Consider the following 20,527-nt stretch of genomic DNA (forward strand, 5'->3'; position numbering starts at 1 on the left):
GACTGGGTTGCCCCAGCCACTCTGGGCGGCTCCCAAGAAAATATTAAAAGCACAATAAAGTGCCAACCATTCAAAACTTCCCTACACGGGGCTGGCTTCAGATGTCTTCTAAAAGTCAAATAGTTCTTTATTTCCTTGACATCTGATGGGAGGGCGTTCCACAAGGCGGGTGCCACTACTGAACCAAGCCTTCTGCCTGGTTCCCCGTAACTTTGCTTCTCGCAGTGAGTGAACCGCCAGAAGACCCTCGGCGCTGGACCTCAGTGTCCGGGCAGAACGATGAGGGTGGAGACGCTCCTTCAAATATACAGGGTCCATATTCCTAACTTCCTGTGTAGAGGCAATTATTTTCAAGGGAAGCATTCACCTCTTTCTCTCTCCACCCCCCACCACTATAGACTGAAGTGGTACAGTCCACGAAAAAAGCCTGCTGATTGTGTAAACTGGGACAGAATCACTCTTTGCAGAAAGATCAGGGATCCTTGGGAGGGCTGCAAGCGCTGAGGTCAGGTTTTCATATCCAAGGGAGCAAGGAGCGAGAGTGCATTTCTGGAATATTTATTTATAAATGCATCCTCTCCGCCATCACCCCCTGTATAACTGTACAGTCACCGAGCCAATTACCCGAAAGCTGTACTTTTCTCTGTGGGTGTGGGTGCTTATTTGTGTTGCTGCTTTGGCCCACATGTGAGGCTGTTGGCGGAGAGCATTTTTTAAGCTCCTGGTCTGAGGAATCTGCGCATTATCCTCCCAGGGTAAAGTGAAGACGGCAGCATCTCACTTGCTTTGGATTTGGGCCGGAGGAACATTCATGGCAGCAGTCGGGTGTCACCATGCTAAGCGTCTGGTTTACGAGTCCTGTTTTGGCAGAGGCGGAATAACAGAAGTTTGGGTGCCCACTCGTCTAGTCTCTTCCTCTCCTTCACCAACCAGCCTCTCTGGAGCCTCAGCACTGCTAGTTTTGGAAATAAAGCATTGCATGTAGGCTTCAAATAGAGGTTCTTGGTTCTAGTAGGTCACAGATAACTGAATGTTGACTTGCACCATTTGCATCTCTGAGAAACCAGTGTTAGAAACTCAGATATATAAGCTGGGTGCCAAACGACTCCTTAAACCAGGGCTACAGTCGCCAACACGGAATGCCCAGTTTGCCATTTGGGGACCAGGCGGCTTGAAAGTTGTATTTTTCAATGTGACTTTTTGATCCTGAAATTTGTTCTGATTTGGCAGAGAGAATATCACTGATAGAATTCTAAAGGGTGTGCTGTTAGTGTGCGAAAAACAGGCAAGACCCAAGGACCCCCAGGCTTGCACCTCCAGATGGTGGAGACGTCAGGCACTGTCCTGGCGCCCGGGTATCTTCCCTTGGTTGCAAGCGACTGATAGCCAGGTGCAAAAAGAGCCTGGCAAATTTCAAATGCTGTGTGAACCAAAGGCTGTTACGTTGGTGCTGGAAATTTTCCCTTAAAGTCCTCCGGTGTAAAAGCAGCGCCACCAGGCCTCCTCTCCTGCAACTGTCGTTTGGGCCAGCCATTCCACCAGACTGCGTCAGCAGGAGAGATAGGAAGCAGGGCTCTCACTTGGTCAGCTTTACTGAAAGGCCAGCTCCATCGGGCACTCCCTGCCCCTAAACTGTGCCTGCTGGTCAGTATAGAAACAGCTGTTTCGAAACGGGTGCCTGAGTTTTGATTTTTCCTCTTCCCTCCTTGTTCCCTTCCCCTTGAGTGTCTTTTCTTTGAGATTGTAATCTGCGGGGCAGGGACTGTCCTGTTTTGATGGGATGTAAGCCACTCTTGTACCTGAAGAGCCAGGTACAAATGCTCTAAATAAATCAGCATGGCAGAAAGGGCCCTCGTGAGTGAAAGGAGCGATCCTTGGAAGCTCTCCTGCTAACACCCACAGATCTATACTGCAGGCCTCGCACAGGCCTTGCCTCCCAAATCCTTCAGTGCTCTTGCAGGAGTTTCTTGTGGTGGATTGTGGTGTGGTTGGGGTTGGGTGTCTCGGTTCCAGACACCGCAATCTGTTTTCAGTCTGGCGGGGTGTCCTTCAGAGTGTTCTAGCAGATGTGTGGGTCTGGTTTTGAAAGGGAAAAAACAATAATCTGCATGCCTGGCCTGGCCCGGCTGTTGTGTCCTCTCGCTTGCTTGCAGCATGCAACTGATCTGTGCGCTGTGCAGAGTGTGATAAGAGCCGGTGCAAAAGGATAGGATCAGGCCTTGAGGAGGATAGGGGGGAGCAAAGCAACATATCTTCACTTCGGAAGCCAGTGGAAAAGGTGGGATGTGAAAGTTGCTTTGCGTTTGAAATGCTTAGCAGGTGCATTGGGGGGGGGGAGGGAAAGGTTCTTGCATTGACCCCAGAGGATGTGTACCTGATATGTGAGGGAGGAGTAAGCCTTTTCCTGGGCCACCAGTGGAAGGCCACATGAGTGTGGGGTCTTGCAAATATACCCCCCCTTTTTTTTCTGGCAAGAGGAAGAGACTGTGGCCATGCTGTGATTGGAAGGCTCTGAAATCAGAGCTTTGCAGACTGATGCAGCACAAATCACGGCAATGCATTTTACGTAGATTGCATCTTGGTTTCTGCCTTCGGATAACAAATCCAAAGGCCTTGCCGTTTCCTTTAAGCCATTGCTTTTTGCGTCAAGCGTTATCGCCTGCATTTGTGGTTTTCAAGGAAGGTTCAATGCACGGATGGAATGGGTGTCTTACTTTGAAATTACTTTGGGGTTAAGAGCAGCTTCCTTAAAGGCCTTGCTTCTCCAGTGTGTGAGCAACAGCGCCCCCTCCCGACGCCCGCATGCTTCTGTACGCTTCATTTTGTATGTGTGTGTGTGCCAAAACTGACCAGCTGCCAGGCATCCACCAGGCCCCTTAATTTCTTTTTTGTTTTTGTGTTGCTCACCTTATTTTCTTTTGTGTTTGTGTTTGTCTTTTTTCTCCCTCCCCTCCCCGCCGCTTCCATTTTCCATGCCCCGCGCATAAAGACCATCGTGCGGGGGAACAAGGCGGCCAAGGACGGCTCCCTGGCCTGGCTGCTGGATGAGTTTGAGAACATGTCCGTGTCGCGCTCCAACTCCCTGCGCAGGGACAGCCCCCCCTTCCCGCCTCGGCACGACCAGCTCTACCAGGAGAACGGCCTCAGCGAGGCCCTGGCCAGGCCCTCCCGCCACCACCCCCACCACCACTACCATGTTGCCGTCGCCGAGGAAGACTCCGGGGGCAGCAGGGGCAAAGAGCTAAAGGAGCGGAACCGCCACGGCTCCCGGAACGAGCTGGACCAGAGCCGGGAGAGGAGCCGGGAAGACAGGACAGCTGCACAGCACCCCCGGGGGCAGGAGCCCACGGCCAAACCTCACCACCACCGCCCGCCCCCTCCAGACTACCACAAGCCCTTCTCGGACCACAGGCACAGGCCGCACGAGCGAGATGGGAGGAGGGAGGCGGCCGCCGAGAAGGAGCCGTCGGAGCGCGTGGTCAGAAGGGAGCGTGCGGACGGCCCCGACAAAAGACCCAAATCGACCTACACCGGGGAGGCCAGCCCGCAGTCCCCCCGGGAAAAGCGGCCCCTTTCGGGACCCAATATCCGGACCCCAAATATCCCCATCTCCGAGGGGGTCATGAAGACGGCACAGCAGACCGGGCGGCCTTTTAACACGTACCCGCGAGCGGACACAGATCCCGTCCGGGGTACTCAGGTAACGTTCCCCCATACCCCATACCGCCTTGTAGGTTGTGGCTCTCTAGCCCTGGCCAGCCAGGACCGACCCTCCGCAAGTGCCTTTTCCCTGGAGCACAAGCTCATCGGCAAGTGAAGACTCCTCTTGCTTTTAAAAGGGATTTGCCTCTTACTGCCAGCATCCCTGAGTGGCTGATGGTGTGATGGGCAGTGGGCACCTTCTGAGCCGTGAAGCCAAGCTCTTCTGCAGAAGCCCCACCCTGTAGAGACCTCCAGAGGCTGGCTCTTTGCTCTGCTCCCTGCCGTGTCGCTGTGTCTCCTCTTTCTCGGGCCTTCCTCCCTCCTCGGAGCAGCGCTCCCTCGCTTTGCAACCTGCTGTCTTCCTGCAACGTCTGGGTGTCCGTCCTGCCTTTCCTCTCCTCTGCTGTCACAGCCCTTGCTCCCACTAACCTGAGCTACTCTGGTGCTGCCCGCCTTCTGAAGGAAACGCTCCTCTCTCTGCTCTTCTCCCTCCGTGTGCCTTTCTCTAACCGCCCTCCGCAGCCCCACAGCCTCCTGCACAGTGACTCTGTCTCTCTCTCTCTCTGTAGAAGCGCTGCAGCAAAGCAGCCACGTACTGCGCTGTGGGTGCCGCAAGCCTCCATCGCAAGGGAATCTACCGTACAACTGTCAGGTGTCTGGAACCCTTTTCTTCCTCCTCTTCCTCTTCCTCCAAGGGCACCGCCATCCTTAGCTTCAACTTTCTTCTGCGCCTTGCTAACCACTTATCATCTCCGCCTCGGTTCCTGTCCTTTGTGCTAACCTAGCGGGGGGTCCTGCCGCTTTCCTGCTGTGTGTGTTTGTGTTCTGGGCATAACTCTGCCACAGGCAACAGGAGAGATGAGCTACAGAGGACAGATGCAGCTCCTGATGCTTTTCTGGGTCCCCCCCCCCCCACTCCCATTTTCAGGCTTCATCTCTGCCATCTCCATTTAAAAGAGAACCTGGTTGGTGGGCTTTCCAGAGGGCATCTCTTTCCACACTGTGGGGAGGAAAATGCAGGGCTAGGTGTAACTCTAGTCTGATCAAGCAGGCTGCTTTTACTTTCTTATGGCATAGGTTAAAAGGGCTGGGGAAACACCTCTGTGTGTCTGGGTCTCTTGAGGCGTGGCTGAATTGCAGGGGGTTGGACTAGATGACTCTATGGGTTCCTTCCAACTCTACAATTTTATGGTTCTGGTGTTGGGCAGAGAAGACGGCCCTGGGCTGAACGGATCGGCAGCCTGTTACTCCGTATTAGTCCGCAAGAGCTACCCACAAATCTCTCTCCATCAGTGCTCTTCAACTGTCGGGTGCCCAGGTATTGTTGGACTACAAAACCTATCACCCCCCCCCCAGTTTAGCTAATGGTCAGGGATGATGGGAGTTGTAGTCCGGCAACAACTGGGGATCCAAGGTTAGAGGGCACTGCTCATCCGTGAAAAGGGAACGTGCAGAATCACACACACACACACACACACAGATTTCACCTAGGGAATCTGATAACATAATTTCTGGGGCAGGTGGGGGTTTCAGAACACATGACCTGCTTGTGGGCGAGATCCATACATCACATATTATCGGAACTGGCGGTGGTGAATCTCGTCCTAAGGCACCAGCATCACCGTATTGGTTTCTGGCACTCAGTGCTCCGGTTGAGAGTCCCTTGGCAACCGGGCAGCTGGAGTGTGACCTTCTCTGCCCCTTCCCTTTGTAGTGAGTGGTCTGAGGGGATCGTCAGCCCTTCCACACTTGCTTGAAAGTAGACACGGCTGGGGTTTGGACTAGATGACCCTCCTGGTCTCTTCCAAGTTTACAGCTCTATGATTCTCTGATCTTTTCCATCCTTCCCAGTTGCTGATGTAACCGTTTCACCCCACCCACCCCTGCTTCTTTTAGGCAGAGCACAGGCCCGGGAAACCCCAAGAAACAGCCTCCAACGGCCCCATAAGTGGAAACAGCAGCTCCTCCAGGCCCCCACCATCGGGCCCAACGAGATCCCGGAACCCAGAGCCGCCCCACCCAGGACTCTCCCAGCACGCCTCGGACCCCCACTTGACGCACGTCCCGCCGCCCGCCCACCAGCCACCGTACTCTCAGCAGCCCCCTCCCCAGCACCCTCCCCCGCAGCCTCCGGGCCCCCCTCCCCCGGCCCCGCAGCAGCCCCGCTCCCCGCAGCGCGAGCCCCAGCGGGTGTCCCACGAACAGTTCCGGGCTGCCTTGCAGATGGTGGTGGACCCGGGCGACCCCAGAACCTACCTGGACAACTTCATCAAGATCGGGGAGGGGTCCACCGGCATCGTCTGCATCGCCACCATCAAGAGCTCCGGGAAGCTGGTGGCCGTCAAGAAGATGGACCTGCGCAAGCAGCAGCGGCGGGAGCTGCTCTTCAACGAGGTGAGGGGCCGGGAGGTGCGGTGGAGAAAGGCCCCCGCTCCGTAGCCTCGCTTCCTGTTCTTCTTCCTCTGTGTGTGTTGAGAATGGTGTTCCCCTTCCCCAAAGGGTATAGTGTGGGGTGTCCTGGCAGTAGAGGTGGCTAGTATAAAAAGGGTACCATTAGGTCCAGTCGTGGCCGACTCTGGGGTTGTGGCGCTCATCTCCCTTTATTGGTCGAGGGAGCCGGCGTACAGCTTCCGGGTCATGTGGCAGCATGACTGAGCCGCTTCTAGCGAGCCAGAGCAGCGCACGGAAACGCTGTTTACCTTCCCGCCAGAGTTGTACCTATTTATCTACTTGCACTTTGAGGTGCTTTCGAACTGCTAGGTGGGCAGGAGCTATGGGAGCTCACCCCGTTGCGGGGATTCGAACCGCCGACCTTCTGATCGGCAAGTCCTAGGCTCTGTGGTTTAACCCACAGCGCCACCGAAAGCCCTTAACACAGCCTTTCTCAAACTTGGGTTTCCGGCTGTTGTTGCACTGCAGCTCCCATCATCCCTAGTTAGCAGGACCAGCAGTCAGGGATGATGGGAGTTGTAGTCCAGCAACAACCAGGCACCCAAGTCTTCACAATTTGGGACCAGTTCACCTGCGAGATCGCCTCACCCCCGTCAACTGCTCTGCGGAATGGCACTCTTCCAGGTGCCATGCAGTGCTTTTTTTCCTTTAAAAAAAATGTTTAGGGGGTACTCTCATTTTCCTACTCATATTGAAATACTGCTCCTCAATGAAGCCAAACTTAGATTCACAAAATATTTAGGGGTATGCATACCCCTGCGTCCCCCCAGAAAAAAAGCGCTGGTGCCATGTAACACCCGTTCCATATTTTGACATGGCAGCACTTACACTTTGGAACTCCCTGCCTCTTGAGATCGGACAGACGCCTTCACTGTACTTTTTGGGGCACGTATTAATAACATTTTTGCTCTGACAAGCCTGCCCAGACATTTCAAAAGTTGATGTGAGTGTTAATCTGTTCTTAAAGGTAAAGGGACCCCTGACCATTAGGTCTGGTCGTGGACAACTCTGGGGTTGTGGAGCTCATCTCGCTTTACTGGCCGAGGGAGCCGGCGTTTGTCCGCAGACAGCTTCCATGTCATGTGGCCAGCATGACTAAGCCACTTCTGGCGAACCAGACCAGCGCATGGAAACGCCGTTTACCTTCCCGCTATTTATCTACTTGCACTTTGACGTGCTTTAGAACTGCTAGGTTGGCAGGAGCAGGGACAGAGCAACGGGAGCTCACCCCGTTGCGGGGATTCGAACCGCCAACCTTCTGATCAGCAAGCCCTAGGCTCTGTGGTTTAACCCACAGCACCACCCGCGTCCCTAAATCTGTTCTTAGTTTGCTGTTATTTTGACTTGTTACTTTAGCCGCAGGAGGGGAGAGTTGCTCTTGTGCTCAAGATCCTACTTCCGGGTTTCTCTTTGGGGCACCTGGTTGGCCACTGCAAAAACTGGATGCTGGGCTAGATGGGCCACTGGCCTCATCCAGCAGGCACTTTTTGGGTCCTTATCCAGCGGCTCTTCCTCCTCCCAGCTGCCACTGTCCATTTCCCCCCTTTCAGGTCGTGATCATGAGAGACTATCAGCATGAGAATGTGGTGGAGATGTACAACAGCTACCTGGTGGGCGATGAGCTATGGGTCGTCATGGAGTTCCTGGAAGGAGGCGCTTTGACGGACATTGTCACACACACAAGGTATGGGGAGCGGAAGTCTTGAGCCCCTTCTCTTCCGGGACTCTGCTGCTGTTTTACCCATTTTCCTTACAGAGTTTTCTTGAGTCCACCTGGACAGTAGGGCTGTGCGATATATCTATATATCGTCCCAAACCGGTTTGAAGTCCATATTATGATATTGGTTTCATAATTTTTGACCTGGTAGTGTATTGTGCAAATCACGGTACAGTGGTGCCTCGCAAGACGAAATTAATTCGTTCTGCGAGTTTTTTCGTTCTACGAGTTTTTTCGTCTTGCGAAGCACCGCTGTGTATTGACGGTTTCCCATAGGAATGCATTGGCGGCTTAAAAAAAAGGCGAAAGACGTTCCGTCTTGCGAGGCAAGCCCATAGGGAAATCCGCCTTGCGAAGCAACTCAGAAAACGGAAAACTCTTTCGTCTTGCGAGTTTTTCGTCTTCCGAGGCATTCGTCTTGCAAGGTACCACTGTATGTGTGTGTTTGTGTGTGCTATGCAAAAATCACAATGCGGGGGAAACCATGAAGCCAGCCAATGTCTCTACATAGCGCCATCCTTATTTCAGACATTGTGATATATCAGTATATCGCGATGTTTATCTGGTTATATATCACAATGTTGGAAACCAGATATTGCCCAGCCCTGCTGTACAGAGAGCCTTGTTCTCCCAACAGCAGCCGGCTGGGCATACACTGACCTTTGTGACCTGCTAAAAGAAGCCAGGAGTGTGCATGTGTTGATGTAAAGGCCTTTGGGGAAAAGAAGCATTTCCAAAGCTTTGCAGCGTGGGCCGGGAAAGAAGTGTTTGTTTTTAAGTGCTCCTCAATGGCTTGACCTTGCTCTTTCTTCACTTGAAAGGCAGTCCCGTGTGGCTGAGTTGGAACTGGGACACAGCTGAAAGTCCCTTTTCTACTCCAGCTGGGAGCAGAGCTTCAGAAGATGGTTCTCTGGCTCCTGCTGGATGTCCAGAACTTGTGGACACGCGATGGAGCTGAATAGTGGAAGATTGAGGACACATAAAAGGAAGTCCTCATTCACCCAGCCCCTAGTTAAACTGTGGAACTCACTCCCACATCTTTCTCCTAGTTAACTGCGTATAGAATTTCAGCCTGTACAGAATGACTGTTAAAATACATAACTTTCCCCCCTAATGGTTATGTTTTTAAAGGAAAAATTATCTCGGTATGAAATGTCAAAAGGTATAATTGAAGCAGATTATCGAAAAGAGCAGCTATGCAGAGAGCAGCATGTAGATTCAGGTGTTGGCCAAATTTTGCCCAAAGATGAACCTTAGGAAAACAAAGGTAGAAACCAGATGAGTGGATATTTGAGAAAGTGCAACTTTAAAAGAGGATAAGACAGATTCATGGAGGAGATGGCTCTTGATAGCTGCTAGCCAGGATGGCTGTCGGAGGCAGCAGTGCATCCGGATCCCAGTTTCTGGAAACCTCATGGGGGAAGAGGGCTCTTGTTGGTCGAATCCTGTCTACAGGTTTCCCACAGGTACCTGGTTGGCCACAGAAAGGGATGTCTTGGAGAGACAGGGAGACGAGCCAAAGTTTTTATTCCACATCCCCAACTCCTCTTTAAAAGGAAAGCAGTGGGGGGTTTTTCTCACTCTCTCCAAATGCCAGAACTTGGGTTTGGGACAGGCCACAGAGAGTCCCTCATACAGCACAGAATAGATTCGTGGAATTTTCTGCCACGGAATGTGATGAGGGCTGCTGGCTTAAAGGTAAAGGTAAAGGGACCCCTGACCATTAGGTCCAGTCGTGGCCAACTCTGGGGTTGCGGCGCTCATCTCACTTTACTGGCCGAGGGAGCCAGCGTACAGCTTCCGGGTCATGTGGCCAGCAGAACTAAGCCACTTCTGGCGAACCAGAGCAGCACACGGAAACGCCATTTACCTTCCCGCTGAAGTGGTACCTATTTATCTACTTGCACTTTGACGCGCTTTCAAACTGCTAGGTTGGCAGGAGCAGGGACCGAGCAATGGGAGCTCACCCCATTGCGGGGATTCGAACCGCCGACCTTCTGATCGGCAAGCCCCAGGCTCTGTGGTTTAACCCAGAGCACCACCCGCGTCCCTGGCTTTGGTGACTTTAAAAGGCAGCTTCATAAATCCGTGAGGGAGCAGGAAGGAGAGGCCTGTCACTGGCTATTTGCCATCTTAGCTAACTGGGACCCACTCTAGGTCCAGGAGGCGCCTGACTCAGGATTTTTGCCGCTTGGGGAAACAAGGATGGGCGAAAGGTTGTCACCTTGATGCCCTGATTGTGGGCTTCCCGGATTGTGGGGATCCGGTTGACCTCTAGAAGCTGTGGGCAAGGTGGACCCATCGAGGTCTGAAACAGCCACTCTTTTTAACGGGTGCTGTGTTCTTACTCCACTTGCAGGATGAACGAGGAGCAGATTGCGGCCGTCTGTCTGTCTGTCCTCAAGGCGCTCTCCGTCCTCCATGCCCAGGGTGTCATCCACCGAGATATCAAGAGTGACTCCATTCTGCTCACACATGACGGCCGGGTGAGTTGCACGTGGTCCCAGGTGCAGATTTGAAGCTTGAGGAAAAAGTAGGAGGAGATGCCAACTAAACATCAGGCAGAACTTTCTGACAAAATAAAGAAATTCCATCCAGTAGCACCTTAGAGACGAACTAAGTTTGTTATTGGTATGAGCTTTCGTGTGCATGCACACTTCTTCAGGTACACTGAAACAGAAGTCACCAGACCCTTATATATAGTGAGAGGGTGGGGAGGGGTATTACTCAGAAGGGTGGTGGGAAGGGGTGATTGGCTGATAGTCGTTAACAGGTTTACCACACCTATCACTAACTTAGTTGGTCTCCAAGGTGCTACTGGAAGAAATTTTTTTATTTTGTTTCGACTACGGCAGACCAGCACAGCTACCTACCTGTAACTAGAACTTTCTGACAGTAAGAGCTGCTCCACAGTGGAACGCTCTCACAGTGGAACACCTCTGAAGGTGGTGGACTCTCCAGCCTTTCCCAGCAGGTCCCGGGGCAAATTGAAGCCATTTAAAATTCAGAATTCAAAACAGTTAAAACAAGTCACAGGAATTGGGTGGGTCGTGAAAATACACATCTCCAGGGTAAAGAGGAGCACCTTCAACATTCGCTGAAAGCTGTGTGCCGAAGGTGCCAGTTGCGGTTCTGAGTTCCACAGCCCAAATATTTGCAGGCAGTTTGCTCCTATCACACCAGTTTACATCAGTTGCATTGGTTATCCCTTTGTTTCTGAGCTTAAACCCCTCATGAAGTTGCCTGGGCTCTGAGGTTGGCCTCTTTGGCGCTGTCACTAAGGACATTCGGATTGTTGGGGACCAGGAATCAGGACTCTTCAGTGGTGGCCCCACACCGGTGGAATTCCCTCCCCTGAGAAACACTGCCTGACCTTATACAGTCACTAAAGACTTGTTATTTCTCCATGTTTTGATTGATTTTATTGCTGAACTTCTACATACGATTTCATCTGATGCTTTTTTTAAATTGCAAGCCGACTTGTAAGAGGTGGGAGTAGAAACAAATGAGTAAAACAGGGGTAGGCAGCCTAAAGCCCGGGGGCCGGAAGTGGCCCAATCGCCTTCTCAATTCGGCCAGCGGATGGTCCGGGAATCAGCGTGTTTTTACATGAGTAGAATGTGTGCTTTTATTTAAAATGCATCTCTGGGTTATTCATGGGGCAGAGGAATTCGTTCATTATTTTTTTCAAAATATACTCCGGGCCCCCACAAGGTCTGAGGGATGGTGGACCGGCCCATGGCTGAAAAAGGTTGCTGACCCCTGGAGTAAAATAATGTCCCTGCCCCTGTTCACCTCTTGCTGAAATTGCCTGGTCCTGCAGTGCCACCTGGAGGTGACTCTTCAGTGGTGTCAGGCAGCCCCAAGACCTCTGAGGAGAACTTAAAAACATAGAGTCATAGAGTTGGAGGGGACCCCAAGGGTCATCTAGCCCACCCTCAATGCACTGCAGGAATCTCAACTAAATCATATGCAACCTCCAATGAAAGAGAGTCCACCACTTTCTGAGGGAGTCCGTTCCACTGTTGGCCAGCTCTCACTGTCAAAAAGTTCTTCCTAATGTTTAGTTGAAACCCTAATAATAATAATAATTTATTTATACCCCGCCCATCTGGCTGAGTTTCCCCAGCCACTCTGGGCAGCTCCCAATCAAGTGTTAAAAACAATACAGCATTAAATATTAAAAACTTCCCTAAACAGGGCTGCCTTCAGATGTCTTTTAAAAATAGGATAGCTGCTTATTTCCTTGACATCTGACGGGAGGGCATTCCACAGGGCGGGCGCCACCACCGAGAAGGCCCTCTGTCTGGTTCCCTGCAACCTCACTTTTCGCCGTATTCAGACTTGTGAGAAGGCAGATTTTTTATAGCACCCTCTGGAATCTCAATTGCTTCCTCTGTCTTCTCTCCCCTGGAAGTCCCAATAATGGTTTGAAATTTCTGCCAATATTTTTTTAGAACCTAGTGGGGTTCTAAGAGGCATGGGGGCGATGAAAATGTAAATGACTACCAGACTTTGAAAAGCTGGTAGCCTAGGATCAACCAAGCTCATCTATTTCGTTGACTTAATTAAACAAAATAGATTTAATTGGCTTTTGAATAAATGCTCAGTTGCTGTTTCAATTTTTACTGTGTTACTATCTTCCTTAGTGGGTCGTGCAAACTGCTCTTCTGAATAATGCTTTTTATAGGGTAAGAGAGGGGGAACCTGGGTTGAGTTTATGGCTGGGGAAACCCAGCCAGATGGGCAGGGTATAAACAATAAATCATCATTATTATAACCAAGGTGGGGGCTGTGGACCCAAAAAGTTTGGGAACCACTGGCCTGGGGGTGGGGCATGTTAGGCCCTTGAACTGAGGTTTAGACTAAGTATGGAATTGAGCCTCACGTTAATGGGGAATCGCTCAATAGCAGAATGCAAACTTTGCACGCGGAATAAAAGTCCTTGGCTCACTCCTTGCCATCTCCAGCTTCAAAGGACACCTGGTAGCCTGCATGAGCTGCCTGTCGCTTGTCATAGAATCATAGAATTCTAGAGTTGGAAGAGACCACAAGGGCCATTGAGTCCAACCCCCTGCCAAGCAGGAAACACCATCAGAGCACTCCTGACATCTGGTTGTCAAGCCTCTGCTTAAAGACCTCCAAAGAAGGAGACTCCACCACACTCCTTGGCAGCAAATTCCACTGTCGAACAGCTCTTACTGTCAGGAAGTTCTTCCTAATGTCTAGGTGGAATCTTCTTTCTTGTAGTTTGGATCCATTGCTCCGTGTCCGCTTCTCTGGAGCAGCAGAAAACAACCTTTCTCCCTCCTCTATGTGACATCCTTTTATATATTTGAACATGGCTATCATATCACCCCTTAACCTCCTCTTCTCCAGGCTAAACATGCCCAGCTCCCTTAAAAATAGAGAGAACTCAAAAAATAGAGAGAACTCTCAAAATAGAGAGAACTGGGCTATGCTGACCAGAGGGGTGATGCATCGCGATAAGGCAAAGCCCTATATTTGTGGGAGTTTGTCCGCCTCTCGTCACTTCTTTTAAAAAAAGGAATATTGCTGATCTGCACTGCGAAGGCTGGAAAGATGCTTCCCACCGCAGACCTCGTGAGCAAACTTGCCCTGAGCCTGCTCCAGCCGCTGACCTGCTTCCTTCGCTTGGCTCTCCCTTCCAGGTCAAACTCTCCGACTTCGGGTTCTGTGCGCAGGTGAACAAGGAGGTTCCGCGGCGCAAGTCCCTGGTTGGGACCCCTTACTGGATGGCTCCAGAGCTCATCTCCCGGTTGCCCTATGGGCCAGAGGTAAGAGGGCTTCAACTTCCTAAACCTCCGGCTTTGCCTAAATAGAAATGTTTTCAGCAGATGCCGAAAGAATGCAGTGGAGGCGCTTGCCTGATATCAAGAGGCAGGGAGTTCCAGAGGGTATGTGCTGCCACGTCCCACTGATCAAAGCAGTCAAGTGGCCATTTACGTGGTTTTGATGAAGTTCTCATTTTCTCTAATCAGCAGATTTATTAATTTTTTTGCCTCCATCCTGAGCTTTCAGGAAGCTGTAAAATCCAAATAGGCCTGCTGCCAGGTAGACTTGCTAGTCCAGTAGGGCCCCCATTTTGCAAACCAGTTATAAAACTGTCCAGGCTGGGGAGGGAGGCGGAGGCACCTTTTGCTCTTGTTCCCCTTTCTCAATTCCCCTCTCCTCCCCCCCCCCCATCCTTCTGTTTCAGGTGGACATCTGGTCCCTCGGCGTGATGGTGATAGAAATGGTGGATGGGGAGCCCCCTTACTTCAACGAGCCCCCTTTGAAGGCCATGAAGATGATCCGGGACAACCTGCCCCCCAAACTCAAAAACGTGCACAAGGTAAGAGACTCCTTTTCCTGCTCTCTTCCTTTTCCTCACTTGACTCCCCCACCTTAGAAGGATCAGATTCAGGACCGAAATTTGATTTCGGGCCTCTAAGGATGATGATCACTGGGTCTGGGTCAGGTCATACGACGAGAGGCAGTCCTGAGCCATTTGGATTAGAGAGCCAGTGTGGTGGTGGTGGTGATAATGATGATAATAATGATAATGATAATAATAATAATAATAATAATAATAATAATAATAATAATAATAATAGGTGGGGTTTTTTGTACCCCGGCCAGAGCTGGGCTTAGGGCAGCTAACATCATAAAACTAACACAGTATACAATGAACATAAAAACATAAAAACAGGCAATCAGTTAATTAAAATACATCTTAAAATTAGTTAAATTAAAATCTGGATAGATGGCCGTCCACGGGTAAAATTTAGAGTGGTTAATATTCTTCAGGGCCAACTGTTACCACTGGTCTTACAAAGGACCTGTGAGCGGGCTAGAAGGCTTGCTCTTCTACAGAAAGAAAAGAATCAGACTGAACCCCGACCAAAGAACCGGCGGAACAGCTCCGTCTTGCAGGCCCTGCGGAAAGATGTCAAGTCCCGCAGGGCCCTGGTCTCTTGTGAGAGAGCGTTCCACCAGGCCAGGACCACCGCCGAAAAGGCCCTGGCTCTAGTCAAGGCCAGTCTAATCTCTCTGGGGCCTGGGATAAATAAGGACCTGAAGGAGCGTCTCCACCCCCATCATTCTGCCCAGACACTGAGGTCCAGCTCCAAGGGCCTTCTGGCAGTTCCCTCCCTGCAAGAAGCTGAGTTACAGGGAACCAGGCAGAGGGCCTTCTTGGTGGTGGCACCTGCCCTGTGGAACACCCTCCCACCAGATGTCAAAGAGAAAAGTAACTACCAAACTTTTAGAAGACATCTGACGGCAGCCCTGTTTAGGGAAGCTTTTAACGTTTAATAGGTTATTGTATTTTAGTCTTGTGTTGGAAGCCGCCCAGAGTGGCTGGGGAAACCCAGCCAGATGGGTGGGGTATAAATATTTTTATTTTTATTTTATTATGGGGCTTGTATAGAGGCATCCCCTCCAGCTTAACTTTACACGTGCATAGAAAATAAGCCATATTCTTAGAGGAAAAGCATGCCTCCATGGAAGCAGGTGCTCCCCCTTCCTGTTCCTGCCCCCCTTCCTCTTCTGCCCCAAATGCGGCTCATGCCCCTCCTTTCTCCTCCTTTCTCCGCAGGTCTCTCCCTCCCTGAAGGGCTTCCTTGACCGGCTGCTGGTCAGGGACCCGGCCCAGCGAGCCACCGCCAACGAACTCTTGAAGCACCCCTTCCTGGGGAAAGCCGGCCCCCCTTCCTGCATCGTGCCCCTGATGAGGCAGAACCGGATGAGATGAAAGAGGCGGCAGAAACGGGACCATCTTACCAAAGAGCGAGAGAGAGAAGACGCCTCCGTCGTCCCTGGCCAACCCCCCACCCCACCCCACCGGCAGCTGGGACCCCTCCAGGGACAAGGGGTCCCCCGTGGCATCTCCCTGCTGAAAGAGGGGGCATCTCTTCTATCCTCCGGGCGGCGTGGCCAGGCAGACATCTCACCTCCCTTGAGGGACTCCTCTACATCCGCCGCTGATGCCGGAGACACAAGTCCCACAAACAACTCCCACCTCCGGCGATGCGGACACCCTCTCTGCGCCACTCTTCCGTACTACTGAGCCCGGAGCAGGGTTTAGTGCCCTGGAGGGAGGGGGGGTTGTTGTTTTTTAACAAAATACTGTAACATTTCCGATTGCTGTTTAGCCGTTCATATCACACAAGTCTGGGGCAGCGGCGATTTGGGTGGTTAGGGGACAGCTCGAAACATAACCCCTCTCCAGTCCGTGGTTTCCGAGTCCCCTCTTTCGTTCTTCTTGGTAGCACGTCTTTCCTCCCAGATAGCGAGAGGACAGAGGTGGCGGGGTCCATTGGCAAGGAGTGTCCCGGGGGGGGGGCAGGGAAGCCCCCATCCCCACAGTCCGGTCAGATTTCTGGGGACTTCCGTTGAGCCAAGGTTGTCTCTCCCCTCTCCCTGCCCCCCAAGAGCCAAACCTGCCTCGGATTTTTAAACTGGGGAGAAACACTGCGTCTCTTGGCTGCAGAGGAAGGGAAGGAAGTGAGGTGGGTTTTCTCAGGGGCTCCCATCTCAGGCAAACGAGACTCTCAGCTCTGCAAAGCAGTCCTTTTTTTTTTTTTTATAGAAAAGATAAACCTCCCTCCGTAATTTCCTCCGTGCTCTTAACTGCCAGTTAAAGAGTTTCAGGCCCTCTTCCCAAATCGAGACGGCCGCTTCCACCTACCCAGCCCAGTCCTCTCGTTTTTAAAACGAAGGGGTTGTGCCCTTCCTGAGCTGCTTCCCCAACCCACGTCTCCTGCTGCTCAGGCGGGAACTGCAGTCGTCCCTGGGGATCCTGACCCGGGAAGGCTGCTTTTAATCGCAAGCCTGTCTCTTCGTCCCTGGTCTCTGCGCCTCTTGTCGCCGCTTGGCCAGGACGGAGCTGCCCTGGCCCCTCTCTCCTCCTCGTCTTCTCTTTCCCCTTTGCTCTTTCTCCCCACCTGACGTTGCCGCGCTGAGCTTGCTTCCTGCCTTCGATAGTGGCAGCCGTTGCCCCTTGCTCTTGGGCTTTGTACTCCCCACCCCAGGCAAAACTGTGACTAGCAAGTTTCTCCGGCCTGGAGGGCAGGCTGGATTTATGGAAGTCCCCCTTGTGGGCTTTGTTCTGCTCTTGGCCTAGAACAGGCCTTGTTCCGGTTTTATTTTTTGTCCTGTCTCGCAGCAGGGAGGCCTCCTCTAGACTTCTCCTTTGTGGCTGGTGACGCTCAGCTCGGAGGGAGACTTCGTCTGCCGCCCGCAATGTCAGAAGTGTGACGTGGGGCTCCTGGGGTCAGGCAGCCGCGCGCCTCTCAGTGTTGCTCACCAGACCTGGAAACCTGCCCACCCCCCACTGCAAACCTTGAGCACAGCCTAGGAAGCAGTGTCAGGCAGGAGGAAAAGGTAGCAGGAAGAGCAAATGAGCTTCCTGGGCGTTTCTCCGTGAGACTGAACCCGTCCGTGGTTGTGATGCTCTGTCGCTTTGCTCCCCTCCGGCTCAACAAGGATACCAGCAACAGGGCCTCTCCTGTCATGGCCCCCCACCCCAGCTAATTGCTAGGCTGGGGGGGGGGGCGAGGAGATAGGGAGATCCTGCTCCTACATTCCTAGTCTTGAAAATAGAGGCCAGTACGAGCTTGCAAAGTGGCACTTCCCTAAGCTCTTGCATTGCTGGCTTTTGGGTGGGGTGTGTCTGCCTTGCCAGTTGTTGGCAAGCAGCAGCAAAGGCCAGAGGCCGCCCCCTTGGCTCCCGACATGTCCCTGTGTGCCGTCTTGTGGCATGGGCAAGGCAGGAATGTCAGCTTGAGAGATGAAGGCTGCCGGGTTTGCTAGCCCCGGGTTGGATCGGAAGCTCAGGTCCGTCCTTCCCTCTGGGTTGGAGAGGGCTTGAGCCCCCCGTGGCATCAGAGTGGGGAAGGGTGTGGCATTCACAGTGCTTTACGGAAAGAAGGCTTGCTTGACACCGGGAGTCCCCCAGTGTGAGGCGAGGGGAGCAGGCAGAGGTCCCTCCCCTTTGTAAAGTAGGTGCAGCTGCCTTGAGGAACAGAGCTGGCCTCCAGGGGTCTCCACCCCCCTCCTTGCCACACAAGGCACCCCCTCCTTGCATGCTTGTACATACAGGACGGGCTTTTCTGCATGCAGAGTTACAGGGGAAGGGTTTTGCGGGGTTTTCTTCAAGAGTTTGGGGGACTTTCTTGCTTCCTGGTTTTAGGTTCTTACGGGTATAGGTTATGCGTCGCATTTGCCGTGGAAATGCTTTTCGGGGGCGGGGAGGAAGCACCCCGCTTTCTGACGCCCCTCCTAGGGCTCAAAGGGCAAGTATTTCTCACGTGCTCCTCCACGAAACCAGGATCCGCCTGTTGCTGCTTTTGCCGCTCTCCTGGCAAATTTGCTGTCAGTTGCAACCACTCTTAAGGGGGAAAACCCAGGTTTTTAAAATCCTGTTTGTTCCACTCCTCATCTCCACTGGCATTAGCCGGTGCAAACTGGCATATTTTAGGAGGGATTTGCAGGTGAGAAAGAGCCAGCCTTGGTCCACGCAGGGCAGAATTCCAGCAAGGGTCCAGGACTGAGCCCCTCTCCGCCGATACTGTTGGCCTGCAATGCAGATACTCTGCAGGACATCCTCTTCCCCTGTTTGCTTCCTGCTTCTGGTGCTTTTCTTCTCAAAACTGGACAGTGTTTCATCTCTTCCAATCTCTAGAGGAACCCTTGCTTGCTACCCAGCTCACCTGGACCTTCCTTCCTAGCGCACCTGGCTTTTGCCTGCAGGCAAAGGCTTCACCCAGCGCTGCATTTGTGGATCCGCTCTGTTCTGCAACAAAGCCCAGGGGCTTTCCTCGAAGTCTTTCTTGGCTTTGAGCCTCAGAACAGGCTAGTCTTTGAGGGCCTAGCAACCACGCAAGCTGCTTCCCAGCCCTCGTGACTTGGCATCGCCGCTCCAACCCCTTTCTGAGAAGCTGGGTTGCCCCACCTCCGGGAACAATTCTTTTTGTAACTCTATATACTGCAGCTTTAAATCTGAGCCACCCCACGGACTGTTCATCTCCTGGTAGCTTGCTGAGAAATGGAAGGAGGTGGCAGCCCTAGAATCTCTGGCTCCTGAGTGCTCATTTCCCCTCTTCTCACAGCCGCCTGCTGCCTCCGCTCTAGGAACTGGTTTCCCCCATGCACACAGGGGGGGAAAGAAACTATTTTTTTATGGCACTAACACAGACACACAAACACTACACTTTCCCTGCAGGGGAAAAGACTTCAGATCTCATCCTTTCAAGGCGGAGGGTGATAAACTCTCAGCCTCCCCAAATCCCACATAACACTATATCTTTCCCCCAGCTTCCTGAGATGCAGGACTGGAATTTTAACCACAGGTCCTGGCAGAGAAGCCTCGCCCTGTCCCACAGAAGTGGCCCCAGAGCCACTCCCTCGTTCCTTTCCCCCCCCGTATCCTGCCTCCTTGTAGCTTGAAGATTTTTATATGACTGGAGGTTTAGGAATGGGGATCTTGCTCCCTTCCCTGTGAGAATGACTACTGATTCATTTCTGTGGGTTTTTGTTACTTTTTTAAAAAGAGAAGTTATTTATATTGCATTTTTTTAAAAACACACAACAGTATTTTGCGTTGGGATGATTCCCCCCCCCCCCAATATCCCCTTTGGATCTGTTGTTTCAGACAGACTGCTGTGACAAATTCTAGTAAGACGTTCTCGCCATGAGTTGTATTGTATAAAGAACCTGGATTCTTCATGTGATGAGATTTGGCTGTGGGTTTCTTTGGTTTGGTTGTTGTTTCCCCCCCCCTTCCCCCCTCCCCCCTTTTTCAAATGTGGTGTTTGAATTTTGGGTGAAAAGTTTTAAATAGTCAAAATTCTAGTTTTACAATTACAGAGGTGTGCTCCTTCCTTTGTTTTTAACTCTTCTCGGGTCTTTCTCGGGAGGTTTCTGTCTTCTGGGTTGGCGAGGGTGCGCATTAAGAGCGAAGCCGTCCGACGATCTGGACCACGAAACACACCTCTTCCTTACAGATGCAAGAGGACAGAATTGTAGAATCAGAAGGGAGCCCCTTCTCAAGGGTCGTCTCAGCCCCCTGCATTGCAAGGATCCCAGCTAAGCCACTTGGTACTGAGAACGTGCTCTCGTCCTCCTGATCGAAATGCTCTGGGGGTGGACCCTTACGAAGAAGACTGAAGGAAGCATTACAAAAAGGAAATGTTGCAATGGGTGACTTCAGCTACAGGCTGGCCAGCTATATATCTTCCAGCCATGATAAAGTGGTAAAATCTCTAGATGCCCTAAATGACTGTGCCCAAGTACAAGGAGCTGACCAGAGGGACAGTGGCCCTGGAGTCATAGAATAGAATAGAATCCTAGAGTTGGAAGAGACCACAAGGGCCATCGAGTCCAACCCCCTGCCAAGCAGGAAACACCATCAGAGCACTCCTGACATATGGCTGTCAAGCCTCTGCTTAAAGACCTCCAAAGAAGGAGACTCCACCACACGCCTTGGCAGCCAATTCCACTGTCGAACAGCTCTTACTGTCAGGAAGTTCTTCCTAATGTTGAGGTGGAATCTTCTTTCTTGTAGTTTGGATCCATTGCTCCGTGTCCGCTTCTCTGGAGCAGCAGAAAGCAACCTTTCTCCCTCCTCTATGTGACATCCTTTTATATATTTGA

General features: G+C 52.0%; 1 protein-coding gene across 5 annotated transcripts in view; it reads left to right on the forward strand.

The window, feature by feature from the left end:
- Positions 1-19,605, forward strand: part of PAK4 (p21 (RAC1) activated kinase 4) — an 80,498-nt gene extending 60,893 nt beyond the window's left edge. For 4 of the 5 annotated variants that reach the window (XM_083455190.1, XM_083455189.1, XM_083455187.1 and 1 more), the window contains exons 3-9: positions 2,990-3,700; positions 5,599-6,096; positions 7,704-7,837; positions 10,230-10,356; positions 13,543-13,668; positions 14,091-14,225; positions 15,471-19,605. In XM_083455190.1, the coding sequence (XP_083311316.1) occupies positions 2,990-3,700; positions 5,599-6,096; positions 7,704-7,837; positions 10,230-10,356; positions 13,543-13,668; positions 14,091-14,225; positions 15,471-15,626 (1,887 nt within the window). In that variant the 3' untranslated portion in view covers positions 15,627-19,605. The remainder of the gene's footprint in view (positions 1-2,989; positions 3,701-5,598; positions 6,097-7,703; positions 7,838-10,229; positions 10,357-13,542; positions 13,669-14,090; positions 14,226-15,470) is intronic. The other variant, XM_083455191.1, reaches the window with a different exon arrangement.
- Positions 19,606-20,527: the final 922 nt, after the last annotated feature.

The sequence above is a fragment of the Podarcis tiliguerta genome (assembly GCF_965153285.1).
Source record: "Podarcis tiliguerta genome assembly, chromosome: 8".
In the NCBI taxonomy this organism is placed as follows: Eukaryota; Metazoa; Chordata; class Lepidosauria; order Squamata; family Lacertidae; genus Podarcis; species Podarcis tiliguerta.